Source organism: Aedes albopictus, chromosome 1 (assembly GCF_035046485.1).
Source record: "Aedes albopictus strain Foshan chromosome 1, AalbF5, whole genome shotgun sequence".
NCBI lineage: Eukaryota > Metazoa > Arthropoda > Insecta > Diptera > Culicidae > Aedes > Aedes albopictus.
The window spans coordinates 329839702-329854586 of record NC_085136.1 but is presented as its reverse complement, the minus strand read 5'-3'; the positions used below and the strand labels follow the sequence as shown (position 1 = coordinate 329854586).

Sequence of the window (14885 nt, the reverse complement as noted above, 5' to 3'; positions counted from 1 at the left end):
TCATATTTTTTTTATGAAAATTCTCCCAAGGATTTTTCCTGGAATTTTCCTATGGATTTGGTTGTCCTATGGTATTTTTCCAAAAAATTCTTCCGAATTTTAACTATTTTATTTATTTTTTTTATTGTATTGTAGAGATTTTATTTTGAACTTTATCAAGAATTTCTCATGATTTTTTTCTAGGCATTCTTACCGAAACTCTTCCAGGGTATAACTTCAAGAATTGTACTCACGGTATTTTAAAAGATTTCTCCCGAAACACTTCCAAAGATTCCTCCCGGAATTCTTTCAAAAATTTCTGTTGAAATTCTTCAAGGCATTATTCACAGGAATCTTTTTGGAAATTCTCCAGGAACTCTCTCAGGAATTTTCCATGGAATTTTCACAAAGATTTTTCATGGCAATCTTGTAGGAATTCCCCTTGAATTTCTTTAAGGAATTTCGGAATTCTACCAGGATTTCTTCCGGAGTTTCCACATTTTTTAGTGAAATCTTCTTGAATTGTTATACATATGTATTTTCAAAATTTATTTATCTACCAGTTTTTTCACATTTGATCATATGCATATAAATCTTTCAATAGTCCAAAAAACTATTTACCCTCAGTAACATAGAACATCTACGACGTATCCAGACTAGTGTACGGAACTTTGCATGTGGCCCACATTCGATATCTTATCGTCGCGGAAGCTGGACGTATCTACGTGTAATCTCACTTTCCATCGTTGCGTTCTTCTTTTTCTCTTTCCTCCCCCTTGTCTTACTTTCCTAGATCGAACCAGATTCGTTTGGAGGCAGCGGTGGCGGAGGCGGCGGCGATCACGGTGAAGATCGATGCAATGTTTTGCGCGAGTTTCTCCTGGAAGGCGTCGGAGGGCGAGTCCTGAAGGTGCTCGATCAGATCGGAGCCAAAGTAGGTTGAAGTGGTGAAGATTAAGAACAGTGCGTGTGTGAATTAAGTGATCGTCTTTTTCCGCAGGACATTGTCAACTCGCGGGAGTTCGCGGAAGTGTTGATCCAGATCCTGCCGACCCGAAAGAGGTGCCTCGTGCATCAAACCGATCTAGAATATCCAGTGGAGTATAATTTACAGCTGTTGAAAGTGTTCAAAATGCGAACCGGTAACAGTGATTGGAGAAACGGCACAAAACGCAATTCTCTGAATATGAGCTCATCGCAAATCATCGAATGTTCCAGCCCGGTGCTGACTTCGTCGCCTCCGGCGATCTGCCGAATGTTGTCGTCCCCGCCGGTACCTCAGGAGCATAAGGTTGTCCAGACTGAACCAGATCCTCCACAACCCACGAACCTCGCTGATTATCACACCGAGGCATTCAACGCACATATCCATGCTACCTTGGGCCACGATAGGCTTACCATGATCGTACTTAACCTGCTAGAAAGTCTGGTAATACACGAGAACATTTTCATGATCGACGAAAAGTCCGTCACGATCACTTGCCTTCGGATGGCGATCGAACGGCTTCGTCGGCAAGAAGTCTTTGAGGAGAGTGCACGCAATCGGCAGATCCTCAGGCACAAACTCCTCGGAATATTAATGCTAAGTTTGAACAATCTGTTCTTCCTGGATACGCTGGAGAGTGATCACGTTAGCTTGAAGCAGATCACGTCCGACGTCATGGAACTGCTACGGAAAGAACTCGACGCCGACAGTATAAGCCCTATCAGTTGTGATTTCGTCTACAACCTTACGTACACGATCGTATCGACAGTGAATCAAACCTTCCTGCATTACTGCGAGCACATGGTTAGCGAGCAGTTCTTCAAGGCGATCTTTCGGCTACTGGAGAGCAACCTGGACATCGTTAAGCATGTGTACGGCCTGCTGCACGAGCAGAACGGTATCAACGGAACACATAACTCGTCCGTGGTGGACGTCCTTCTGAAAATGTTGCAGAACTTCATTCTAGTCCTTGCTCCGAGTCGTGCATCCGGGAAGAAACCTCCTCGTGCCAGACATAGACTACACCACGCACGGCAGGATCCCAAAACGGCGTACATCTGCGCACTGGAGAACATCCTCCTCAATATCTTCCCCGTAGTCAAGTACTCCGATCAACGAAAACTTCTGCACTTCTTCGGCGAGAACCAAATCTGCTGCTGCAACGCGACCATCGAAACACTGGAAGCCCTACTGGTGATCAACAGCGACGATCTAGTGCCCCGAATTTGTTTGAACTTCGCAAACCGTAGCGTGATATGCGCGATCTTCGGCCGATCGAGTTGTACTAGCTGCGAGGACGAACGGCACTCGGATTGCTTTGACGGGCGCTTCAATCGGCTGCATCGGCAAGCGTTTGAGGCGTTCGGTCGCGAGGAAAACAGACCTCGGATGCCGATCTTGCTGAAGTATTTACAGGAGGTTGTGAAAGTGATACCTGCTGCTCTGGAGAAGTTCATTTTGTTCGAGCTGGTGGTGCCACAGCTGCGCAAGGAAATGGCCGGGTTTGACAGTGGAATGTTGGATGATACAACCAAGGATCTTGTCAACGGTTGCCTGTTGATCGTTGGGAGGTGCTTGAAGAATGCTCATCTGTTTGAGGCGTTCTTCACGGAGGGAAACGTGGATATGCTGAGGGATTTTTCCAAGCGAGCCGAGTTCGTCTATCATACGGGGGTGATCTTCAGGATCGCGTTCGATGCCGCGGATGGCCTAGACATGATCGAAGACCAACTCGGGAAGATCATTTTGGACAACGTACAGGCTCTGTCCGATCATTTGGGTGCTCTTTTTGCAGTACTTAAGAGTAGCGACGTTCGTGTTAGACTGAAAGGACCAACGGCGAAAGTTGGAGAGGATCTGACGGAGCAAGACTCGACCAATAACGTCCTGCAGGTATTTGCTGAACACTGGAAAGTAGTTCGCCACCTGATTCAAGTGAACGATCACTTCTACGAAGCTTTTTGCAAAACTTTCGGTGAATGTGAAGACTTTATTCGGCTAGTCTGCAACCTTTTCAGTGCGATCTTGTTCTACGACAAGCCGAAGCAGGGTGAGTCGACACCCTCCAAGGTATCCACGACCGATTTGACCGAGCAGACGAGCCCAGAACGTCGAAGCATTCTGAATATCTTCCACTTCAACGATCAACTGATAGATCACCAACTGTCGAGTGATGAGTTCTACTATAGCTGCACTGCGATCGCGTCCGACGGTGCGGAGGATGAAGACTACACTCTGCTTCGGGAGTTGGCCATGGAGAAGGTTATGCAGTTCCCGGCGGCCTCTCAGGAACAGTTGAACAACGGAAAGCTGGAACGGACCTGGTCACTGTTCGACAAGCTGAACATTCGGCAAATGTTGACCGATCTGGTGGATGAGTACTTTCCTGGCTCGATGGCGAAACAACGACCCCGATTCGATGAGCTTCCAGAGCAAGCGCGGCAGCTGCTGTCCACCGGAGGATTCATACGGAAGCGATTGGCCATGCTGGTGGAGCTGATCCTGAGCACGTTTCAGGTGCTGGTGGACAAAGACAACCGACTGGGTGAGTACCATAAAAATGTCTGATGATAATGCAATACATTCTATGGTAACATAACAGTACAATTGGTGGTGAATACCGTACAAAAACATTAACATAACGATATAACATATGGTTGTTCACGATACGGTGTATCGTAAATGAACATTTAATTATACGATTTATAACTTATTGGGTTTTGTTGTCAATAGAATGTATTGTAAAACTACCATACAATAACCATAACATTAATTGTTAGTACATAACAGAGTGATCGATGAAATTTCGTTCCAAAAAAATCGACCAAATTGACCAAGCCTCATGGTTATGTTTATTCGGGTTTCTTTCATTTCATTTTGTTTGTTTCGTTTGTTTCAATTCGAAAGTAATGGCTCTGGTAGAAGGAGAGGTAGACACAGTGGCCCGAGCGTTAATCTGATACGTTTCGTTTCTGTTTTCTTCAAATTGAAAGTAGCTAGTGAGTTGTGCTCGTGCGAGGATAAGTCACTTCGTAGCAAGCTGTAGGGTGGTTCCAGAATGTTTTGAAATTATTAAAATAAGTTGTATCATCTTCTGCTTAACGAGTTGAACTTTTAAAGTTAACTGAGAAAGAGAAGGTCATGAAGGCTTTCAGGGATATTCAGAAGTTTTCAAATACAACCTTCTAAATAGTTATCCGGTACTTCTACTATATTCAAACTAGTTTCTAAATGTTAAAGAGATACTTGGAGCCTCCTAGCATGATGTGCCTGGCAATCAAACATAAGTAAGGCCTATGAAGATATCCAAACCTTTCTGGAACTTGGATACTGACGCCCTGAAATTATAGCGACGTCATGTAGTACGTTCTTTTTTAAAGTTCGTGATGTATGCTCAGAATGTCTTCACCGTGAGACCCACAGCATAGCTAAGATACACTAAGTTCTTCAAAAAGCTCTGTAGACCTTGAAGTTCTGTAGACTCTAGATTGACTTGAATGGCGTCCTGGCGGTAGTGTGATGCTAACGAGCTCTATAGAAGCATCTCGCGTCTCATTGCAAAACTCACGAGGTTCATAGTAGTGTAAATAACAAACCTTGAAGTCCTCCAGGTTTTTCTGAAGTTCAAACTTTGAAGCTCGGTAAAATCAACGATGTCCTATATGGTGTCTCAACTGGTTTATAAGTTTGTGAGCTCCATATGGTCTCTTTGTATCATTTAATCCTTTCTTTGCACTCAACTGAGGTATATAGATTCAGTATATCATAGTAGGCTTCAAAACCCTAAGTTCCGGAGGTTCTACAATGTTCAGGCGTCTCGTAGAATAACTGAATGCATGTTATAGAGTACATAAGCTCATGTTCTATATGTTATAAGACATGTTGTGGCATTAGTAAAAAGTACAATGCCCGAATTCTAGATATTCAAGGATCTCCAATATACTTCAAATCTCAGATTTCAGGGTTTGGGCTCTGAATGGTTGCGATACCTCAACAATTTAAATCACGTTAAACCTCAATGCAGTCAGAAACCAATTCTTCATCATTGATCGCATTTTCTCGTCATCTCGAACCACCCTAGTGACGCTGCAAGACGAGTCATCCACACACGGCAGCTTATGAACCGCGAAGCCTTACAAAAGATCACGGCCGCCGGCCTGTCGCCTCTCTTTCCTACATGCGACTACCTCCAGAGTAAACCGCACAAGCATGTAGCTTGTAGTAGAACACACCTAACAATCAAACATTCCACACAATCTGTGTGCGAACGGTTTTTTTTTTCTCAGTGTTCGGTTCACTATCGCAATTTCACCGTACCGTGAGTTAATCAATCAGTCGGTAATCAAATTCCGTTTCGCATGTTACAGAGGACGCCATGCAGTCGGCGTTGATCGAACTGAAGAAGCTGCTCCTCAGCGGAGCCCTGGAAAACTGGGACTCGCCGGAAGTGACGAAAAATGTGATGAATGCGTTGCAATCGCTGCTCAAAATTGCGGAAGTACGCAGTGAGGTGGCTGGGTTCGAGGTGATCGACGGTCAACAGACGAGTGAGTACTACTTCCCGACGCAATCGTTCAGCAGTACTGGAAGGAAGTCCGTCAGTGCGGAAGATGAGGTCAGTTCGACGGACGATAGCTTCACGACAGCCTTCGACGACGGATACGATGGGGACGTGGAGAATGATCATCTGTTGACGGTTGTGTCGCGATCCAGTAGCACACGATCGCGGGAGATCGGATCCAGCAAGGTGAACCAGCATATCTGCAACATAGTGGTGGACATTCTGGTTGAGCTGTCGAAGAAGTGTGCGACGGATCCTCAGAACTGGTGTTCTACGCTTTCGCAAATGGTCTTGAAGCTAAACGGGATCAAAAGCCATCTTGGAGGTTCACTGTATTTGATCACTGGGTTCGGCCCTGTGCTACAACGAAGTGATGTTCGACTGAAAGAGCTCCAGACGTCCATACTGGAGTTGATCACCGATCTCGACAGTCCTGAAGTGTTCGCCAAATTCCTACAGCTGTTGAGTCTTGAAGATCCGCCAGTTCAACTGATCTTGACCAAGTTGATGAACTTGGTAGACACGACTTTCAAACTGGAATGCTACACCGAAGTTAGCTTCCCGGATCCAAGTGATGACGGTACCCGGATATCCACGTGCGATGTGCTTTTGTCCAAGAAAATAAGTTATCTGCGGGAACACCACAAATACTACAATATCCGATCACCTTTCACCTGCTCCGCCAAAATGATCCCGCTGAGCTACGTGAACTTTTCACCATGGAGCGCTGAAGGTTGTACGGCTTCCGTCTGGTTTCGCTTGAATCCCACTCATCAAGACATAAATCGTCTCACGATCACGCATCTGATCTCCGTCGGTAGCGAAAAGCAGATCGTTTCCGTTTTCATCAACCGACAGCGCCAGTTCACGGTGCGCTTCAACAAACCCGATCGAATCATCTCCAGTGCCAATACCAAGCGATACCTGGCTAGCGCAATCGATGTGAGCTGTTGTGATAATTGTGCCAAAGAACTGTCCCACATGTGGAACTACAAGAACTTTCTTCGTTCGATAGAACCCTCCGTATCGGTCTTCCGTATTGACGCTCCGGGAGCACAGTGCGTCTACTGCTACAAACATCTCCCCGTAGGAAGAACATCAGTGACAACCAGCCTCTCCAACGACTATTTCTACGACCTTCATTCGGAGCAGTACACGATCAAAGATCTGCAACTGAAAGAAGATCAATGGACTTCCCTAGCCCTATCCGTTCAACAGCAAGACAACTCGATATCCATTGTCCTCACACTAAACGGAGTTCAACAACAAACCCTTACCATATCTGATCCTTGCCAAATCCACATCGATACGGCTCTCCCCGTCCTTGCCATCGGTCATCGGATAGGCGTAGAAGATGACTGTCCCCTGAACTATTCACTCTCAAACGTACAACTGTTCAGAAAGAGCTTCACAGACGTATCCACCCTGGCAAATCTGTACTCCCTCGGTCCCAACTGGCTACATCTAGCAGGGTTCTTTAAAGGCGAAGTCGTTCCCAACTATGGCAGCCTCAACCTGACCAAGCTATCCCTCGAGGATCTACATCCCCGAAACCACTTCCACCAGCTGCATCGATCACATGTCGGAACCTACGCGGCTCACAAACCGGATGTTTTCATCAGCGGCAAACCAGGCTACGGAAGGATCGCCCTAGGGATGCTCAGCTTTTCGCCACGAATCATCCCAAGAGAAAACCTTTCCCTGCAACGATCGATACAGCTGTCCGGAGGCATCACCGCAATACTATTCGCCTTTGCCCGGATCGTTGAGCTGTCCGATTCACCGAGAATACACGCCGACGCCTTGAATCTACTGCTACGGATAGCTCATGACAACAACGACTTCTACAACGAATTCGTTCAACGGGATCTACTGGAACTGGTGGGGATCGTATTGAAGAACAAGAAATGCCATAAGGAAGTTTGCGTCCTTGCGGCCATGCTGGAAGTCACGTTCGATCAACCGATCTTGGTGTACCGTGGCGACGTGTACAGCGTCCTAACCAACTCCGTAGCCCGGATTCGCTACCCGGAGATCATCGTATTTTTCTTCGAAAACTTCCAGATGTGGATCGATCACTCGGAGGAGGTTTTGAACCTGGTGTTCAAAGTGCTGATCACGATCACCCGGGACAAGCACCCCGGAATGGACTACAACTGCAAACGTCTAGCCGATGCGGGTCTGGTGCCAACCTTGATCGACTTCTGCCGGATGAACTTCGTCATTCCTCCGAAGACTGTCAAGATCTCCGAAGCTGCGGCGGATTGGTTGGTGGCTCTGATTAAGAACCTCTCCAACACTCCTCCCAAGGTGAGTCTCCTCAAGGAGATCATCGATCTGTTGCTGCTCATGCACAAACCTACAGACAGCTATGTCACCCACGATCGCCAAAAGTTCTACTTCAACATCAATCCTCACTCGCCTCCACACAAGAGTACCAAGTCCAATGAAAATAAACTGGCCCAACGCTTGAACCTCCGCGAACGACGCCTCAAGTTGCGCAAGGTCATCCCGCTGGCCATCACCAACACCAACAACGCCTCGTTCGAATCTACCACCAGTTTCATCGAAATGGGCAGACTGGACAGCAGGCCCAATGATCCGGTGGAAACTTCACCGCAAGTCGCGCCACCCGAGTCGCTCCAGATTAGCCCTACAGCAGGAAACTACGAGGCCAATTACGAAAAACTGAATCAGGCCCTCGCCAACGTCGGAATCCACCGGAAGAGCTTGAAGAGCGAGAAGCGGAAGATTCGACGGCTGCAAAGTCCGATAGCCAGGGTCAGCCTGACGCCCAAGGAACGATCGTCCCCTTCGAAGCTGTGCCTGAGAAACGAACTGAACCAGTCGACGCAATCGCTACCGACGAAATTCAGTAAGTTTTTGTCCGTTCCTCTTCGATCAAAACCTCATTTCCTCTTCATTTTTCCACAGAGTTCTTCGAGCAAAACTACTTCGGAACGGGCAACGACTTCATCCAGGAGAGTTTCCTACGCGCTTTGTGCGATCTACTGCTGATCCTGCCGGATCAAGAAGCGAAACAGTTCTTCTCGGCGGACAATCAAATAATCGAAACCTTACTGATTCTGGCCAACAACTCCAACATCCGGATTCGGACGATGATCATCAACCTGATCGCGGTCATCAGCGATCGCGTGCTGGGCAGCTACACCGAGGAGCAGCTAAAGATCTTTTGGCATCATCTGGGCAACCAGATCGGGTCGCACAGCGTGAGCATCGAGCTGTTGAACAGCTGCTTCCGATGGGTTACAAAGTCGGGTTCGGTACTGGCGTTGGAGTCGTTGATCTTGGAGTACCACATCAATGTGGTTCAGGAATGTGGGCTGAATGTGTTGATGGCGATCCTGCCGCAGTCACACGGCGAACCTCGGCTGTTTCAACTGGTGTTACATCTGATGGATTACATCGGCGTTAAACATCCGAAGGCCACGCAGTACATGGTAGACAACGGGTTGGTGGGGACGATCGTTAAGACTGCGATCAAAATGCACGAGAAGGAAGATACCGGAGAGGTGGGGGCCAATCGTGACAGCTTTCTAAGTTTCATCACCGGCTTTGCGCAGCGATCGTTGATGTCCGTGAACTTCATCAATGTAAGTATTTGATCAAGTTATGATTTCAGGGAGATTTTTATGGAGTCTTCGTTGTTGTAGCCTTTCTGGGACCTGATCAATGGCTTTATTCTTGCTGAGAGACACAAAAATCCGAAAGTTACGCAAGGAGTTCGGGACATCCACGCCCTGTTCTACCGCAATCTGCTGCAACTTTTCATCTATAGGCCTACAGACTCAATAATTGGGCACAAAAACAACTGTAAGTTCTTTACATAACCTGTAGAACTCCCATCCGTTAATGATCGCCTTCTTTCTCTATTCAGCTTTCACGGTTGACCTTCCGGGCAGCGGGATTCCAAAGGCGGAGGTGAAGGCTCGCTTCAACCAGATCCACGACAAAGCCGTCGCGTTCATAACCAACTGCGATGCCGATCATCAGGTCTTCGAACCCGAAGTTCTGCTGATCAAGAGCCTGATGAACCGAACCTTGAATGGGAACCCTCGCGGTGGTAACATTATCCTGTGGTGTCTTCTTCCGAAACGTCCGGCCAGTTTGAAGCTGTACACGATTCGACAGCTCGGGCAGTACATTGACAGTGGAAATTACCTTTCGTTGATCTGCGATGTCCGCATGTTGAAGGTGTTCAGTCACAGTATCCTTCTATTCAACAATAAGGATTTGAGCGCCGAGGATCTCGCGTTTGTGAACAGCTTCTGCAAAGCAATCGATGGTACGCAAAATATCACTTGGACATTGACGCAAACGCTGGAGGAGTTCGATTATCTGCGCATGATCAACATGAACGATCAAGAGCAGACGATATTGAAGTCGATCAACAAGCAAGAGAAACTGATCCACACCTGCACGATCGCTGCTATGGAAATCACGCGGAACATCGTGGAAAAGCAAAACAAGTTACGCAAGGAGCTGATCATTCAGCTCAAGAAGGACAACGACTTCAAGTTCTTCAACCAGTGGAGGCAGATCATCGCGCAGATGACCCACGAAGACGCTCCGTGGTACAATGAAAGGCTGTATCCGACGTCTTGGGAGTTGGATGACACGTACGGCCCGGGTCTTGTGCAGATCCGGATGAGGAGGTGTCATCGGACAGTTGAGCAGCGGTTCTTGCAAAAAGACTTCCGGACAGAGGATGATCAACCTTTGAAACCACTTCTGGAATACCTGATACCACACAATCGGAGTCAGGAATTTTCGATGGAGAACCAAGTACTTTACACGTCGACTGTGCGACAAATCTCTCCCAAAGAGGAATGTGATAGTGACTGCATTTTGACGAGTACGGAGTTGGTGTTGTGTCAAAGTACTGGCGATATCTCCATCTACGATCTACACGACATCACAAAGATCTGGAACAAGCGCTATCAGCACCAGGAAACGGCTGTGGAGATCTTCCTTAGAAGTGACAGGTCACTGTTCTTGGTTTTCGATAGGTCTGCGGAACGGGAGCTATTTGTTGGGTTCTTCCATGATCTCGTCCAACGGGAAGGCCGACAAGATCTGGAAGCCTATACGCAGGCTTGGAAGGAAGGATCTCTGAGCAATTGGGAATATCTGATGCACTTGAATCAAATTTCGGGCAGAAGTTACCACGACCTGATGCAGTATCCGGTGTATCCTTGGATATTGTCAGACTACGAAAGCCCAACGCTTGATCTGCTCCTAGAAAAGTCATTCCGAAATTTGGAAAAACCTATCGCCGTGCAGTACAAAGATCTGGAGAAGCACTACATCAACAACTACAACTATCTGAAGCAAGCAGAAAACGACTCTCTCGATAGACAGCGCATCCAGCCGTATCACTACAGCTCCCATTACTCAAACTCCGGAACGGTGCTGCATTTCCTGGTTCGAATGCTTCCGTTCACCTCACTCTTCCTTCAGTATCAAGACGACAGCTTCGACATCCCGGATCGGACGTTCCACTCGCTGGCAACCACCTGGAAACTGGCCAGTAAAGATTCTCCCACGGATGTGAAAGAACTGATCCCGGAGTTCTACTGCTGTCCGGAATTCCTGGAAAATTTCGAAGGATTCGATTTCGGCCTGCGCCAATCCGGAGAACCTGTCGATCACGTTGAACTTCCTCCGTGGAGCCACCAATCTACGCGGCTGTTTGTGCTGATCCATCGGCAAGCCCTGGAGTGCGATCACGTTCGGAAACGGATATCCAGCTGGATTGATCTGATTTTCGGCTACAAGCAAACCGGCTCGGCGGCCGTCGAAGCAATCAATGTGTTTCATCCGGCAACTTATGCGAACTTCAACGCCACGGATATCGACGACCCGGTTGAAAAGCTTGCGCTGGAAACTATGGTCAAAACTTACGGTCAGATGCCGCGGCAGTTGTTCGACAGCCCGCATCCACAGTCCATCGTTGCACCACTTTGGGCGAATCCTCCAGAAGTCATTGACACTGTCAGTGGTCTGAAATGGGGTCTGTACAGTGGGTCACCAGTTCTGCCGAGTCCCAAGATCGTAGACATCCGAGCAACGCTCAACAACCTTGCTACCCTGACGCACATGGAAGGTAACAGGGTGGTAGGTCTGCCCTCGCGGATGAACATCTTCCGAGGACAACATACAAAGGCCCAATACCTGATGGACTGGGGCCATCTGGACGATGTGGTGCGGTTCCGATCGATACAGGAAAGCGATACTCGATCGAGCGAGTTGGTCTACAACACCAACATGGATCCCATCACCGCGTGTGGAAGTGATCCAAACTGTCCGGATGTTTGGTTCGGGCATCGATCGGGCAGGATCGCTGTGTTCCAGCAGCGACAGCCCAAGAAGATGTCGTTCTTCAACTCGAACATACAACCGACGGTGACGCGGAAGCGATCCAGTTCGTTCCGGAAGTGGATCGATCGCAAGAGCGCAACGTTACGGAGGAAGTTGGAAGGCGATGAGGAGGGCGAGGAATCGACAGGGAGTGTACCGATTAAGTGGAACTTCCCGGTGATCTTGATCAAGCATCGGGCAGAAATAACGGCGATCGCGATCAGTATGGAGTTCAAGATCGTGGTAAGCGTGAGCGTAGATGGAACCGCAGCGATATGGGACTGTAATACGTTGAGTTATGTGCGAGAGATTCCGAAACCGGTCAACGGGATCAACTCGAAGATCAGTTTGGTGGCGATCAGTCCAACGCTAGGGGATATCGTGACGGTCCACTCGAGTACGCATGCGGCATCAATGTCGAGTCGATCGAACGATACCTCAACGCTGGTAGACGACGAAAGTTTTGAAGTGACCGAAAACTACAACATGGACTACGTCAATGTGGCGATGGCTTCGAGTCGCGATCAGCTGCGACTGCACACGATCAACGCCAAGTACGTGGAGCATGTGTTCATGGAAAGTCCGGTGATGGCGGTGTGCTACACCTCCGTGAAGGAGGGCTGTGGAGTTAATTGTATAGCCGTGGGCATGGAAAGCGGTGTGATAAGACTGTATAGTAGCTGGAATTTGGCGTTGGTTCGCGAGATCACCACGAACCTGGGTGATCCTTTCGGAATCATCAGGTTTGTCTAAAACTTCCGATCACTTGAAATGATCTCAACTAACCTTCAATCCTTCTTTCAGCCTCATCTACTCAAAGAACCAGCACCTGATCGTACTAATGTCAAGCAATGTGATCCAAACGTGGAAATCCGAAGGTCTTCCCGGAACATCACCCCAGATCACGGAACTACCCGTTCGGAGATCCGTCGGCTAAAAGCCAAAATTGTACTTCGTAGGAACATAACCCAGAGCTTTATCAGAACTGTTATCAATATGTTTTTGTTGGAATGTAGAATAAAAAGAATGATATTATATTTTTTCTAATTTAAAACTAACAACTTTATAAAACCGGTTTCATTGATTGAGAAATTTCAAGTCTTTGTAACAAATGCCGTGCTGTAGTAGCACTTCGATGAGGTTGGCTGCCTTAAGTACGGTTCCGGACACCAGGTGAGGAAACTTCTGGACCTTCCCTTCGTGGTAATTGAACGCTATCCGCTTACTGATGAAATCGGAGTAATAGCAAACGTTACCGACTTTCACAAAGCCCTTCGCACGTGGACTATAGATTTCCACATCTACTCTCATTGCTTCCGATGTCTCCAAGTGGTGAGCTGGAACCTGCACCAATCGGTAACTCAACTCCAGCTGATCGTAGAACTTTTTGTACAACTCGATTGTTTCATCGAAAATCTGTACTGCCTCGGGAGCTTGCTGAGTTGCGGTCATCATCTGAACGGCACTGGTTTGCGTCTTGCCGTAAAAATACTGCTTGCCAATGGCCACCAAGCGCAGAGGAAGAGCCGTTGGAAACACTGAAAGTTTCGTCAGATATCCTGAAAATAAAAATAATCTTTCAATCCGATAATGAAACTTCAGATAGCGAGTATGTCAGTCTACCTAAGAAGCTCAGCATGGACCCTCCACCGCACAAATGCAGCAAGTTCAGCTTGTGTTCCAGGTCGACTTCTTCATTGATCAGATAAATCGACTCTGGATCCTCACGGGCTGCTTCCACCAGAACGCTACGCACGAAATCCGGATTGGAAAATAGCACAAACCCAGCATCCTGTAGCAGACCAGCACAGTTCATCGGTAGAAACAGGTCCATCAACGCAGCATCCCCAGTCATGTAGAAACAGGTCGAGTCGTACTTCTCCAACCACTGGTCTCCGATCGCACTTCCTTCCCTCGACGTGCTCCGCTCGTACAACACTTCTTCCTGATCCGCCGGTGTTCTCTCGTGCAGCTCATTCGGAATGGCCAGAAACGTCCCGGCAACGAACTTGTCCGCTATGGCATAGCTGCTTTCCTTCAGGTTCTTCAGATCATCCCTGGCCAGCGTGGCCTGCATCTTCAACTGCTTGATCTTATCCTCACTCTTCGATTCCTTGATCTTCTCCTTCAACTCAACTCGCCTGGCTTCTATGTCTCGTTTACGCAACTCTATCGATCGGTACAGATCCCTCTGGTGTTTGAGGTCTTCAAAATCCAACTGGTATCGTCGAAGGTTCAAGTTCTGCCGAAGCTTTTCGAGGTCCGACAACTTCGCCTGGAAGTCCAGATAGGGAACCAAGGGCGCGTACTGCTCCTTAGCTTTGTCCCCGGTGATGTACAGCGCGGAAGAGTAGGATCTCCGCGACAGGCAGTGCAGCAGTCTCGTCCTGAGCATTGTCGAGTTCAGAACTTCAACGATTTGAAAGGATGTTACGACGGATTCGTCCGAAACGTCTACATTGAACACGAACCGAGAATTTCAAATATTACAGAACCTCTTATGATGAATGGGGCATGTGCATGACATATATTTGTTATCACTTCCCACTACAACGAGTATCGTTTGTTACGAATAAGGTAATAAGCCGAAACAGAGGGGAATGAATTGAGTTACACATTGCGAAAAGCGAGTCGCATTGAGGCGTGAGAAGAGATGAACGCACGAGATGAAGATGAGTAAAATAACCCTAACAGTGCATCCCGTTTACAACGTTTTTTTTTTTCGCCGCGCTGGGCCTATTCCACGAGAGCGTGCTGAGTTATTTCGTAACCGAATTCAGTTGAAAAGCAGTCAAATCCAATTTGATGTTCTATTCAGCAGAATCGTAACTTGTTCTATGGCTTAGTTAGTCAAAGCGCCGGACTAGTGAGTCGTGAGTTCAAATCCCTCCAAAACAAGAGGTTTTTGTTTCACTAATTTATCTCTCAAATTGTCAATTAAACGCTATTTGGTTTCAACGAGTAGTATTTTTAGATCAA

At 47.5% G+C, this 14885-nt stretch overlaps 2 protein-coding genes across 2 annotated transcripts in view; one reads left to right on the top strand and one right to left on the bottom strand.

Moving 5' to 3' along the window:
* Positions 1 to 12963, top strand: part of LOC109414613 (lysosomal-trafficking regulator) — a gene marked incomplete in the record, with an annotated part of 25268 nt that extends 12305 nt beyond the window's left edge. The window contains 7 exon segments of the mRNA XM_062847324.1: positions 817 to 913; positions 980 to 3509; positions 5332 to 8400; positions 8460 to 9139; positions 9200 to 9359; positions 9424 to 12649; positions 12711 to 12963. Coding sequence (XP_062703308.1) covers positions 817 to 913; positions 980 to 3509; positions 5332 to 8400; positions 8460 to 9139; positions 9200 to 9359; positions 9424 to 12649; positions 12711 to 12843 — 9895 coding nt within the window.
* Positions 12939 to 14423, bottom strand: LOC109414614 (serine--tRNA synthetase-like protein Slimp). Its single transcript, XM_019688445.3, has 2 exons — positions 13530 to 14423; positions 12939 to 13465 (listed from the first exon to the last, which is right to left on the bottom strand). The coding sequence occupies exons 1-2, from the start codon at positions 14299 to 14301 to the stop codon at positions 12984 to 12986; spliced, it is 1254 nt and encodes a 417-aa protein (XP_019543990.3). The 5' UTR covers positions 14302 to 14423; the 3' UTR covers positions 12939 to 12983.
* Between the last annotated feature and the right edge of the window lie 462 nt (positions 14424 to 14885).